We start from the raw sequence: 14,294 nt of genomic DNA, 5'->3' as shown, positions 1-14,294 counted from the left end.
TATATGTATGTGTGTGTATGTGTGCATGTGTGGTTTGTATGTGTTTGTTTATATGGTTTGTGTACATATGTGTGGTGTGTATAGTTCATGTCTAATATATGTGTATATATTTGTGTGGTTTGTGAATGTGTGTATGGATGTGTGTGGTTTGTGTATGTATGGATGGTGTGTGGGGTGTGTGTGGGTATGTGTGGTGTTTGTGTGGTGTTTGTGTGTGGAATGTGTATATGTGCATGTGTGCTTTATATGTGTGTGAGTATAATTTATATATATGTGGGTGGGTATGTTTTTATATACATATGTACATGGGATTCATGTGTGTGATGTATGTATTGTGTACTGTGGTACATGTGCATGTGTGGTTTATGTATATTTATGAGTGTATAAATCTCTAGGATTTTTTTATATGATGTTAGATCATCTGTAAATTGCTGTGTCGTTGGATCTAAAGATCTAAAGGCATTGGATCTAAAGTTCTCTTTCACTACATAGCTGGTTCCTCTAGTAAAGTGTGAACAGGAATGGCCAGGCCAACTCTCTGGTTTTGCTTTCAGTGTTTCTTCAGGGACAGAGGTGCCATTTATCACAGGAACATTCTCTATTTTCTGGATTGATCTCAGCATAAGAAGTGTTGGGACTTGTCAAATGCTTTTCTATATCTGTTAGGATGGGAAATGTGAAAAGAAAATGAACCTTGTGTGGTAGTGCACACCTTTAGTCCCAGCACTCAGGAGGCAGAGGCCGGAGGAACTCTGGGAGTTCAAGTCCAGCCTAGTTTACATATGGAGTTCCAGGATAGCCAGGGCTACATAGTAAGACCCTGTCTTTAAAAGAAAGGGGTGGAGAAGGTGCATTTGTTCCTTTTAAATGAGGCATATTAACTTTCCAACATTCAACCAACTTTGCATTCCTCTAATAAATACTGTTGGCAGTGTTTCAGGTCTTTTCTAAGTCGTCCCTATTTTGTGAAGGGTTTTGTATTCAAGTTTGTGAGGAATGTTGGTATGTAGCATTAGTCACTGTGATGTCGTCATTAGTAAAATACTATTGGTCTTAGAGAGTGTGAGGAGACAGGTCGCTCCTGTTTCCTGAGCTTGCGAAGTATAATTATAGGAAGGAGAAAGGGAGAGAGGGAAAGAGGGAGGAAGGGAAAGGAAGAGGGAGGGAGGGAATTCACATGACCTCAGTGAAACCATGGAGATACGGCTCATGGTGGTCTTTGTGTGTATACTTTGGTTTGGTTTGGAGGCAGAGTCTTTTGGTTTTGTTTTTTTTTTTTTTTAAGATTGATTTATTTATTTTATGTATGTGAGTATACTGTAGCTATCTTCAGACACACCAGGAGAGGGTGTCAGATCTCATTACAGATAGTTGTAAGCCACCATGTGGTTGCTGGGAATTGAACTCAGGACATCTGGAAGAGCAGTTAGTGCTCTTAACTGCTGAGCCATCTCTCCAGCCCTGTTTTGTTTGTTTGTTTGTTTTTTGTTTTTTGAAACAGGGTTTCTCTATAGCCCTGGCTGTCCTGGAACTCACTCTGTAGACCAGGCTGGCCTTGAACTCAGAAATCCTCCTGGAGGCAGAGTCTTTTATTAAAAGATTTATAAGTACACTGTAGCTGTCTTCAGACACACCAGGAGAGTGCATGGGATCCATTACAGATGGTTGTGAGCCACCATGTGGTTGCTGGGAATTGAACTCAGGACCCCTGGAAGAGCAGTCTGTGCTCCTAACCTCTAGGCCATCTCTCCAGCCCCAGGGTCTTGATATGTAATCATCACCAGAATACACTTGGCTGCGGTGGCCTGCACCAGCCTAAGACTCCTAACAGTCCATCCTGCCTGCTGGGGTGCACCACACACCCAGCTTTGGGGGGAGGGCGTGTTAACAGCCGAATCGATGCCTTTTTTTAAATGCAGCTTTATTTTGAGTGTTTTTTTCAGAGCAGTTTGGTGATATGGGTCTGTTTGGAAGGTGCTTTGTCCGCAATTACGTAATTCACCAGTACCAACATGCACAGTATTTGATTTTAATCCCTGGGCTTTATCCAAGGCTGCTTGCAAGTAGCTTGGCTCTCATTCTTGATGCTGGAAACTGATGTCTTCTCTCCTATTGCCTCAGTTGACGTCAATCTTGCTGAATTCTGTTTGCAATGAGCCAATTCCGTGTGACACTGGTGGGTTTTCTTATCATTTTTCTGTTCTGGGATTTATTTCCTTTCCCCCCATCTCTAGTTTATTTATGTTGAGTTCCTGCTTTTCTGCTTCTGAAGGCAAACACATAGGTTATTTATGGGATAATGTTCTTTCCTGGTACAGACGCTTGAAGCCATAAGTCACCCCACTCACTGCCCGAGCCCTGTCTCAGACATTTGACGTGTGTTCAGCTCACAGATACTTCCAGTTCCCCACGTGCATTCTCTGTTCTCAATTTTGTATTGATTCTGTGTGAGGCTGTCAGTGCAGAGAGCTGCGATCACATCAGACGGTGTTAGCACAAGGACATGTCCTCACTCCATTCCGCAGCTCCCTGGCCCTGTCCAGAGGCAGCAGTGTGGATGTTCTGGTCAGTACCCCAGCTTCTGTAGTAACCCCCACCCCCACAGCCTCTCTCCCTCTGGCTCTCAGACTGTTTAGGCTGTTCCACTCTTGCCTTCCTCCCTGTTTTGCTGGGACACCCTAAAATACCATTTTCTGGGCCATGCCACCCTAGGCAGTCTCCTCCTATGGGGACGGAACTCAGTGAAGTGGTGGTGGTGTGTGCCGGTGGCTGCCAGGGACTTTCTAAAGGTTGTTGAGCGAGCCTGGCTGAAGGACATGAGAGGTGGCCTGCAGCAGGCTGGTCGGAGACACCCGTCCTCAATCGCTCCATCCTCTGCACCCCTCCCAACAACTTGAGGCCACCACTCCTATGCTGCTTCCTGTCTTCGCTACCGGAAGGGCTCTGCCACACTTACCAAATGCCTTGTCTGGGATTTCAGCACCAGCACTGCAGCCCAACAGCCCAGCCTTCCTTGACACGGGAGGAGAATCCACTGAGGTGGAGCCTCGGGAAGTTATGGGAAAGCCTGTAGCATCCGGGCTCTGTGAAGAAGGCTGTAGCTATAGATACCAAGCAACTGGGTCTCCATCCTGCAGGCTGGGGAGAAGGACAGCCAGGGAAGGCTTTTATACTATTTATGAAGTTATAAATTTAGGGCCTGGAGAGATGGCTCGGTGGTTAAGAGCACTAACCACTCTTACAAAGGATCTGGGCTCAATTCCCAGCACCCACGTGGCAACTTACAACCATCTGTAATTCCAGTTTCAAGGGGTCTGATGCCCTCCCTCTTCTGGCCACTGTATGTACACGGTATACACACATACAAACATACATGTGGACAAAATACACATACATAAAAATCAATAAACCAGCCAGGTGGTGGTGGCACATACCTGTAATCCCAGCACTCTGGGAAGCAGAGGCGGGCAGATTTCTGAGTCTACAGAGTGAGTTCCAGGACAGCCAGGGCTATACAGAGAAACCCTGTCTTGAAAAAAAACCAAATCCAAAAAACCAAAATAAACAAACAAACAAACAAACAAATAAATAAATAAAATAAATAAACCTAAAAAGTTATAATTTGGAAATTTGAAAGAAGAGATTTTATAAACTTTTGCCAGCCTCTATAATCAGGATCCCATGGGCATTTTTCAAATGAGAACTTTGAAATCAGTATAGGATACACTGAAAACCAATGTTTCCCTTTGAGTAGTTCACGTCTGACTCTGCCGTGGCCTTTTCTCTTTCCATGAATGGCGTCACCCTGATGTCACATTTGCGTCTGTCCTGTTTCTGCAGACGGGAACTTCTTAGCCATCGGCTCCCATGACAACTGCATCTATATATACGGAGTTTCGGACAACGGGAGGAAATACACACGAGTTGGCAAGTGCTCCGTACGTTTTTTTCTGTTTCCTGGGGATGCTCATGTGGTCAGTTCCTTGCAGCGGCGTAGCATCCGCCAGGCTCAGAAAGGCAAGAGAAACTTACCCAGAGTTCTCCTCTCCCAGGGCCATTCCAGCTTCATCACCCACTTGGACTGGTCCGTGAACTCGCAATTCCTGGTGTCAAATTCTGGGGACTACGAGATCCTCTACTGTGAGTAACAGGCAACAGGCTTGTGGGGTTTATATTACACCGGGCACTCAGACACTCCCATGGGCCTGTGATGGGCGTGGCTGTGCTCCCTTGGGTGGGAAGGTGGGTGGTCTTCCCTGATGGGCATGACTGTGTTCCCCTGGGTGGGAAGGTGAATGGTCTTCCCTGATGGGCGTGGCTGTGCTCCCCTGGGTGGAGAGGTGGGTGGTCTTCCCTGATGGGCATGACTGTGTTCCCCTGGGTGGGAAGGTGGATGGTCTTCCTTGATGGGCGTGGCTATGCTCCCCTGGGTGGGGAGGTGGGTGGTCTTCCCTGATGGGCGTGGCTGTGCTCCCTTGGGTGGGGAGGTGGGTGGTCTTCCCTGATAGGCGTGGCTGTGCTCCCCTGGGTGGGGAGGTGGGTGGTCTTCCCTGATGGGCGTGGCTCTGAGGACCCTGCCTGACTCCAGGGCCTCAGCTGAGAAGTCACAAGGCTGTTGCTTCCTCCAGGGGTTCCGTCAGCCTGTAAGCAAGTCGTGAGTGTGGAAACCACAAGGGACATCGAGTGGGCCACCTATACCTGCACCTTGGGATTCCATGTCTTTGGTAGGGGTCTGTCGTTGCTTTTGAACTTTGAGTGTGCTCTAATCCATGAGACCAAGCCTCCTCCGGTCTTTAAGGATTCATTTTTAATTTTTTTGTAAATGTAATTGTTTATTGGTATGAGAATTTTGCTTTTGTGTATGTGCAGTGCCTGTGGAAACTAAAGATCCCCACCAATACTGGAGTTACCCATAGTTACAAGCTGCCATGGAGGTGCTGGGACTCGAACCCTGGCCCCACCACTCTCGGCCTTGTCCATCTACTCTGTCCCCACCTGGGGCCGTGGCACACAATCACCTCAGCTCCCGGGCTCAGGCTAGGCCAGAAGGCTGAGGGGCACAGGACGGCCCTCCAGCAGTGGTTGTGTGGATGGCGTTGTGCCTTCATGAACCACACACTTGACTTACTTACAGACTGTAGGATTATTATATTCTTTGACCCTGAGCCTAAAACTTTCACCTCTTTCAAAGCTCATCTTAGGAGTACTTTCACAGATAGCTTATAACAAGTTGCTACAGTCTGAGCAATTGGGAGTCAGTAGGCCAGTGGGAACTCATAAGTCCTCTCGGGGTAGCGTTTCCTTATCTCCTGGTGTTCTGCCTACGGAGGAGCTGGTACACACACACACACACACACACACACACACACACACACACACACGACAGCCAGGAGCTAGAGAGAGGCGGGAGCTAGAGATGAGCATTCTCCCGGCTCCCCTCCTGATCCTAAAGCCCAGACTGAAAGTGGCTTTCTTTCCCTGGCCCCTGGTGACCAGCTTGTGTGTGCTGCAGCCCTGAAGTCTCCAGCTCTGTCTGTGCTCTGTTCCAGGAGTGTGGCCGGAGGGCTCCGATGGAACGGACATCAACGCCGTCTGCCGGGCCCACGAGAAAAAGCTCCTGTGCACCGGTGATGACTTCGGCAAAGTTCACCTCTTCTCCTACCCGTGCTCACAGTTCAGGGTAAGGTCTCGGCCATCTGCCATCTTTCTTACAGGGAATGGACCGGTGGTCTGGCCTGTCTGAAAACCAGAAGGGAATGAACTGTGGGTGAGGGGGCCAGCAGATGATCCTGCTAATCTGCTGCCTGAAATCTCTGAGGCTCCCCCTACCCTGGGGAGACCTCAACCCAGACGTAGCCTACAAATCTTTTTATATTCGGTATGTCTATCTCTGCTGCTATGTGGACTTCACCCCGACAGACACACACACACACACACACACACACACACACACACACACACACACGTCTCTACAGCTATGTGGGCTTCACCCTCACACACACACACACACACACACACACACACACACACCTACTCCCTATCTCCCCATGCTCACTCAAGCTCTACTGAGCTAACCAACCCCATGCCTAGATTACCTACCTGGGCCTTTGTGAATCTGAACATCTTTCATTCAGGAGACCTTGTCTCTCAGGTTGGCTTGTGCCTGGGGCAACCCTCTGAGATTGCCTGTACTTGACTTCAGATCTACCATGTGCTGGCCTCTGTACTGGGGACTTATTTCCATACCCCTCTTGTGTCTTGCACACAAGGCAGATGCACAGACAAGATCAGCTCACAAGGAGGACAATAACGGAAGTTTAGGCTGAGAACTTGAGCGCTTCCTGAGGCCACAATCAGCTCTGCATAAGCTTTTTTCCTTGTCATGTTCTTCCAGGCCCCAAGCCACATCTACAGTGGGCACAGCAGCCACGTCACCAACGTGGACTTCCTCTATGAAGACAGCCACCTTATCTCCACGGGCGGGAAAGACACAAGCATCATGCAGTGGCGGGTCATTTAGTTTCCGTGGGAGCCCAACTCACGGAGACAGACTCACGTTCCGCTTGGTCACTGTGATTTCTGTTTTGTCTACAGACTCTTAACAAACCTCAGGAAAACTGTCCCGCTACCAGTTACCTTAGCTGGGGAGTCAGCGAGCATCACACCAGATAGGCGGTTTCGTGTCCGCTTCTGTTATACAGGGCAGGAAAGAATGCATGTTGGGTAAAGGAAGTTCCCAAGGTGTACATGACGTCGACAGAAGGGACTGGTGTATCCTTATAGACACTTTTCTATGAACTCTTCAAAAATGGTCACAGAATGCCTTTTAAAATATTGTATATAGTCTTCACTGCTTCACCTTGTTAAGTCAGATATTTATGATAATGAAGTGCAGAACTGGGGTCATTGTTGACCAATTGGTCCTAAAAGGATAAATCACATGACTGATTTGCCCAGCTGAATCAGGAAGGAAATGCCAGACTTTCCTTGGCCATGTAACTAAAATCCCGTTAATTCCTCCATTTGGGAGGCTGGCAAGAAAGGGGCTGTGTTCTCCCTGGTTAAGCAGTTTGTACAACAGAACCCCCGAGCTTCCGTGGACGTACAGGTGCTTACATGCTCTGGTTAGACTGTCCTGCCTGAGGAAATAGCCAATCTCTTCAGCACCTCCACAAACTGCACCCCATCCCTCCTCCTGCGCCCTGCTCCGTGGCGAGACATTTAGCCACCATTCTGCGCATTAATGGCATGATACGGTATTGTCCTTGTATAGAGTTTAGCAACTTAATGATAAAATGCCCAAGGCTGGGCCTTGCTGTGTGTGCTGTACATTAGTACCAGACCGAGTAGGTCAAGTGGTAGAGGGACTGCCTTCAGTGTGGAGGCAGCCTGTGGCGAGCAGCGCCTCCGAGGCTCTGGGCGTGACACGGTTTCCTTCCCTGACTCTCGTGACAGCACTGAAACATGCTCTGCTGAGTGGAACGTAGGGTCTGAAGGTGTCAAGAAGGCCTTCCCCGTCGTGTGACAGACTGAACTGGTTGTTTACATTGGGGACTGTATCTCAGATTTTTTTTTTTAAATAGAGGAATCACAAACAGACTGAAGGACCGAGGCTGAGATTTCTTTTTGTAAACTCGCTTAAGCAAGTGAGCGAGTTAAGTTTTCTGAACTCTATAGCATCACTGGTTGTTTACAGTGATGAAGGATGACACTGAAGACATTTCCCTTGCCATCGCTAGCCTACCGTGAAAGGACAGGGTGCCAGAAAATAACGTGACTCAAGATGAAGCTGTTTGTATGTCTCCTTATCAAATATATTCTATAAGGAAATAAAATCTGAAAAGTGGATTTCTTATTGACCTATGTTTCTGAAAGTATGTAAATTAAAATGTTGAAAATGAGTTAGGGTCTCCCCATCCATACCACATCCTCTTCCCGTCAGGGGCTCACTCCCACGCTCCCTTGCATGTGGAGTTCTGTGTTGTAGATAGTGTGGAAGCCTTCACCAGCCCAGACAACGCTAAAGGAATTGGCTTAATTTCTTGCCTTAATAACCCAGGCTTAATAACCCAGCCCAACTGTTAGTTTCTTTGCCTGTGTAAATATTGGCAGAAGGGTCACTTTTAATTGACAGTTGTAGGAATAATTAGGTATCAAGGAGGGGGAAGAGACCCATGGTAGCTTGCATAGTGGCTTCTTTGACATCAGCAGGACTGAATACCCGACAGAAACCACCTCAGGGAGGGAGGACTTGGCTTAGGTTATGATGTCAGAGGTTTCAGGCCACGGTCATTCGGCCCTGGCCATGGTGAAGGGAGCAAATTAGAGAAGCATCTTCACTGCCTGGTGGTCAGGAAACAGGACAGAACAAGAAGGAAGACACCAGAGACGCCAGCTATCACAGGGACCACCTACCTCTAGTAAACCTCCACCCACTGAAGTTTCCAGAACTTTCTGAAATTGCCACATCAACGAGGGACCAGTCAGTCAAACCTGCAGGGAGCATGTGACGTACAGACACAACCAACTTATAAATCAAGGGGAGATGCACACATGTCATATTTCGGATATATACTTTCATGATATTTTATATTTTATTAGCTATGAAGATAATGATAACATTACATATATATTAATCCAACCATGCTAGCATTAAATATACTATATAGTAATTGTTTATAAATAGTATTAAATAGCAGTATTACTTTGGTACCGTATTTAAATGGTCCAGTGTTAGCTTTACAGATAGTGTTGTTTATTGTTCATATAGCACACAATGATGGCTCCCTCATCCTATGGCCAGTAAGTTAATTTGTCTCTGCTTGTATTCAGGAAGTTGGGGGAAAGGCTGTAATAGAGTCTGCAGCGCAAGCATAAGAATGAATTTGCTTTTCTAGGTTTAAAAAACAAGTAGGTGAGGTCTGGAGAGATGGCTCAGAGGTTAAGAGCACTGGCTGCTCTTCCAGAGGACCCGGGTTCAAGTCCTGGCGCACACGTGGCAGCTCTCAACTGTCTGTAACTCCAGTTCCAGGGGAGCTGACACAAACATGCAGGCAAAACACCAGTGCATATAAATAAAAATAAATTATTTTTTTAAAAAACCAAGCAGGTGTCTTAGCATCCATCCACTGGAAACTGTACTGGTGTTTAGCATCTCTTTAAATCTGGGCAAAACAGAACTTGCAGTTTACCTAGACAGCTCCACTGTCAGAAGCATTGCACCACCTAGTGGCAAGATAGCAGAACACAGCCCATCTTGTCTGCTCTCAGCACTGTGTGGAGAAAAGCAATCTCTTATTCCACTGAGTGATCTCTGTGGGGACAGGCGTACAACTTGACTGCTCAGGAGAGTCTTCAAGGATTCCTGGAGGACACTGCCATCTCTGCAGCCTTTGGAACCAAGGAAAGAATTCATGTTTAAGGAGTGACTTCCTCCTTTGAGGGTCCCCCATCTGAAGCTGGGGTGGTGGGTGCTGTAAGGCAGGATCTGAGCCGACACACTCTGGCTCTCTCGCACGGACACTCACTTCTGTGAGAGGTCATGTCTGTTCCTCACTCCTGACGCCAGCCTTTTCTGAGCCCCTGACTGAAAGCTGCCCCTTTTACCTTTGGAATTTTCAGTCACGAACCACAAACGCAGGGAACTTGTGCTAAGCTCTCCACGTGCCTTGGGATGAGTCAGAAATGAGCCCTGTTCTTCCTTTCTGGACGGAAGGCAGTGTGATCAACAGATCCACTCCACCACCTCCACCCCCAAGGAATCTTCCTCCCAAATTTCTTTTAAAATATCTTTTGAAAGTTTTATTTTATTTGGGGGGGGGGTGTGCAACTGCACCTGCATGTTCCATGACCTATACATGTGGAGGTTAAAGGACAGCTTGTGGGAGTTGGCTCTCTTCTTCTGTGTGTTCCGGGGATCAAACTTGGTTCATTAGGCTTGGCAGCAAGCCCCTCTGTCCACCGAACCTTCTCTCCGGCTTGTCCATTTAAGATCTCTAACTCCTAACCTTGTATGTCTATAATGTGCATGAGGAGCAGGTCTCCTCCAAGCCTTCTGTAATCTGTACCTTTCAGAGGCTATGGAGCCTCTGAAATGCCTTATCTACTGGATATTTGCTCATGATTACATCACCAATGCTCCTGTGACTAGCCTTAGATGGTTTTCTTTTTCTTTTTTTTAAAGATTTATTTATTATATGTAAGTACACTGCAGCTGTCTTCAGACATACCAGAAGAGGGCATCAGAACTCATTACAGATGGTTGTGAGCCACCATGTGGTTGCTGGGAATTGAACTCAGGACCTTCAGAAGAACAGTAAGTGTTCTTAACCACTGAGCCATCTCACCAGCACCCCCCCCCCCATGGTTTCTTTGTGCGTCTATGTGGTGGGTTTTATCCTCTCTCCCCTCCTTGCCTAGGGATGGGACTGGATTGTTACAATGTAGACACTGGATATTGCCAAAATGTCTCTCAGAATGGGCCGGCAGTAGAGAGAGGCACCCTCTGCAGGTCCACTTCGCATCTGGACTTGTCCTTTTTCAACAGCCTAGCAGCCCTCAGAGTGGTAACTCAGCTGCCACGTGTGTGACTAGAAGCTGGCCATATCTCCAACTAGAACGCTGTGGACATTTTCTCTCTCAGCCTTGATTGCTGGATCCGTACTCCACACATGCCGGCCAGGGAAGGGCTCTAGTATAGGACATATTTAATTATTGTGATGGTTAATGTTGGTTATCAACTCGATGGTGCGGAGTCACCGAGGAAGCAAATCTCTAGCCATATCTATCAGGGATTATCTGGATTAGGTTGCCAAGGTAAGAAGATTCATTTTAACTGTGGCTGGCTTGAGGCCGTGGGCTGGGATCTTGAGTTGAATTAAAAGGAGCAAGCGAGCTGAGCAGATGCTGACTCTGTGTCTAGACTGCAGATCCAGTGTGATGATCTGCCTCATGCTTCTGCCTGCTACACCTTCCCGCCACGATGGGCTGAACCCTTGAACTTGGGGGTGGGGCACGCGAGGTTTGATAATAAAGACACAGAGTGTCTGTATAGTTGGAGGCTGTTGCCCTCTTTGCTGAGGCAGCCTCTCTGCTAACCCATCTAAATGTGTGACTTCTCTGCCATTACCACCTGTGGCTCTACCTCCCTCCCCCCTCCCTCCCCCTTCGTCTCCTGCCTCTGGGTTTCTCTCTGTCTTTCTGTCTCTTCTCTTCTGCCCCAGCTCAAGAGGCCAGCTCTTTAGTATGCACAAAGCCCCACTCCTCACTCACCCAAGTTGGCCTTGGGGGCTACTTACCTTCCCTGGAACAGCTTTCCTTTTCTTTTTGGGCAGGTTAGGAAGCAACAAACATTTATGTATCTCCTTAGCCTGGAGCACGGCAATTAACAATTGAGAACACACTATTCACAGCCAGTGGATACAATGTGTGTGAGTTGTCTCAACAATGAGCCAAAATAAACCATCCCTTCCTTAACTCACACTGGTGGCAACAAGACAACCAAACAGACACACCCAAACAGGTTTAGCATAAAAAAGAAGAGAGAACAAGAGTTGCTGTTCTTCACACACACACACACACACACACACACACACACACACACACACACACCTCCCAGCTCCAGCTGGGAACTGACTGGTGTGTGAGGGCTTTCCTGGTGCTCCACAGTTCCCATCAACCTCTTAGGGACCTGTAACAAGCATGCCTCCACAAGGGAGCAGGCTGCTAGACAAGAATGTGATCCTCTCTTCTTGTTCCTCATAGAACAAGAAGGTGAGTTACCGTGGCAATAGGTAGGCAGGGCCAACAAATGGAAGACCCTAGAAAGAACTGGGTGATATCATTTCTGCTGATAACATAGCAAGCCAACCACCTCCCACCTCCCAAACTGAGCTAGGAAGTTGAACGTCTTCCAGCCTATGGGAAGGCTGGTGCCATATACCTTGTATTATTATTATTATTATTATTATTATTAGACAAATGAGTTTCTATGTCTTTAAGATAACCAGATCATAGCTACTGCAAAAAAGAGTGGGACTAGTCCAGCCTGCTGCCCAGCTAGCTCCCTGTATGCCCCCATCGCTCCCACAGTGGCCCTCTGTTTTCCTGTGGTTTGCAGAAGTGGCAGACTTAGATATAGCATGTCTGTTCATTGTCTGCATTTGCAGCAAGCCGTGGGAGAAGCCAGACACGCCCTGTCCTGCTGACAGGTTCTGGAGGTCACCCTCTCCTTGGCTTCGGTCACTGCTGGTTTGTGCCTGGCATTGGCCAATCGGAAGGCATCCTCAGAAACCGACTTTTCTTTCATCCTGCCCACCTTCCTCCCCAGGAAGAGGTAGTTCTAGGGCTTAGGCATCCGTGGAAAGCAGGGCAAGAATTTCCAACATGCTTGGGACAGACAGACAGAGAAGCATGTGAGTGAGACTCAGGATAGCCAAACAGTCATCACTTTTGGCGTTTTACCACCCTAGAAATGCTCTGGCCTCTCCTGCAGGGTTATTCATTTAGATCACTTTTAAACTGAGGGGCGGGCAGTCTTGGGGAGCATCCCCCAAAGTGTGCTGTGAACTACTGATGCCAGAGATTCCTGGTTTGGGAGGCACTCAGAGAATATATTACCTCATGCCGTGTCTGTCTGTCCATCCACCCCCCTCTCTCCCTCTCTCCCTTCCTTCCCCTCAACCAGGTACACTCTCAAACTGGGGAGCTCCCCCTGTCATGGGCCATGATTGAGGTGGTGAGGAAGAGGCAGAAAGGGTGACAGGCAGGCAGGCAGGTGAGCAGGGGTGGAGGCTATACGGAGCTCTAGAGTGACCTTGCGCAGCGGGGCAGTGGCAGGAGAGGTTAAACCTGGCAGCCATCTGGGGGACGCGTCAAGCCCCGAGGCATTCCGTCGGCCCAGCCTGCCCTTCCTCAGCCGCCATGCCAGCCCTCCCGGGGGGAGACATAGCTTCACCCAGATCTGGTTTTGTTTCTTGCTTGCTTCTTTGTCATACAACATAAGGGTTTTAGGGAACAGATTTGCCGACGGTCAATGTGACCTCAGGGACAGTACCAACAGTCCTGTCTTTCTTGTTCTTGTCCTTGTCCTTGTCCTTCTTCTTCTTCCTCTTCCTCTTCCTCTTCCTCTTCCTCTTCCTCTTCCTCTTCTTCTTCTTCTTCTTCTTCTTCTTCTTCTTCTTCTTCTTCTTCTTCTTCTTCTTCTTCTTCTTCTTCTTTTCCTCCTCCTCCTCCTCCTCCTCCTCCTTCTTCTTCTCTTCCCCTTCTCCTTCTTCATGTTCTTCTTCTTCTCCTCTTTTTTTATAAGATCAAAGTACTGTACCTTTAAATGATAAAACTGCACACTCTTATTATAGCAAACTCAAAAAAGACTCAGCTGTCCCCGCCACCCTGAAATAGCACAATTCTTAGTAAGTGTCCTTCCCATGTTTTCACCCTTTCAACTGATTTTTAGATAAACTTCACTGGTTGGCATTTTGCGTGTATCAAGCTATATAACTTTATAGGTTGTTTCCCATTACAATTTGTTATAAATAACTCCTGCATATAGTAGGACAATCAACGCTGTGTGTCCTTGACCGGCACTCCCACATTGATAAGAATGGTGCTGGTAGCAGTCATAGCAATGATGCTGATTGATGGTGATGATAGTGAACCTGGTAAGGGTAAGGATGGTGTTGACAGTGATGATAACAGTGGTAATAATGCTGCGGATGGTGATGATGGTGATGCTACTGATGCTGATGGTGATGATTGGTGCTGATGGTGATGATTGGTGCTGATGGTGATGATTGGTAGTGATGGTGATGATTGGTGGTGATGGTGATGATTGGTGCTGATGGTGATGATGGCGAGGGTAGTGATGCTGATGCTGATGGTGATGATTGGTGGTGATGGTGATGATGGTGATGATTGGTGCTGATGGTGATGATGGTGATGATTGGTGCTGATGGTGATGATTGGTGCTGATGGTGATGATGGCGAGGGTAGTGATGCTGATGCTGATGGTGATGATTGGTGGTGATGGTGATGATGGTGATGATTGGTGCTGATGGTGATGATTGGTGCTGATGGTGATGATGGCGAGGGTAGTGATGCTGATGGCGCTCAGGCTTGCTCCATAGCTGGGTCGCTCTGCAGCACCATGTTTCTCTGTCTTAGGGTTTCTATTGCTGGGAAGAAACAACGTGACCACAGCAATTCTTATAAGGGAAACTGTTTAATCGGGGCTGACTTATAGTTCAGACGTTCAATCCATTATTGTCATGGCAGGAAACATGGCAGCGTCGAGGCAG

The 14,294-nt window shown here is 47.7% G+C and overlaps 1 protein-coding gene across 4 annotated transcripts in view; it reads left to right on the top strand.

Annotated features, from left to right (window-relative positions):
* Positions 1-7,848, top strand: part of Eml1 (EMAP like 1) — a 177,355-nt gene extending 169,507 nt beyond the window's left edge. For all 4 annotated transcript variants that reach the window (XM_052185097.1, XM_052185096.1, XM_052185098.1 and 1 more), the window contains 5 exons: positions 3,841-3,938; positions 4,053-4,140; positions 4,629-4,724; positions 5,550-5,680; positions 6,395-7,848. In XM_052185097.1, coding sequence (XP_052041057.1) covers positions 3,841-3,938; positions 4,053-4,140; positions 4,629-4,724; positions 5,550-5,680; positions 6,395-6,520 — 539 coding nt within the window. In that variant the 3' untranslated portion in view covers positions 6,521-7,848. The remainder of the gene's footprint in view (positions 1-3,840; positions 3,939-4,052; positions 4,141-4,628; positions 4,725-5,549; positions 5,681-6,394) is intronic.
* Positions 7,849-14,294: the final 6,446 nt, after the last annotated feature.

Source organism: Apodemus sylvaticus, chromosome 6 (genome assembly GCF_947179515.1).
Source record: "Apodemus sylvaticus chromosome 6, mApoSyl1.1, whole genome shotgun sequence".
In the NCBI taxonomy this organism is placed as follows: Eukaryota; Metazoa; Chordata; class Mammalia; order Rodentia; family Muridae; genus Apodemus; species Apodemus sylvaticus.
Note: the sequence above shows the minus strand (reverse complement) of the source record. Positions and strands in the feature narration are given on the sequence as shown.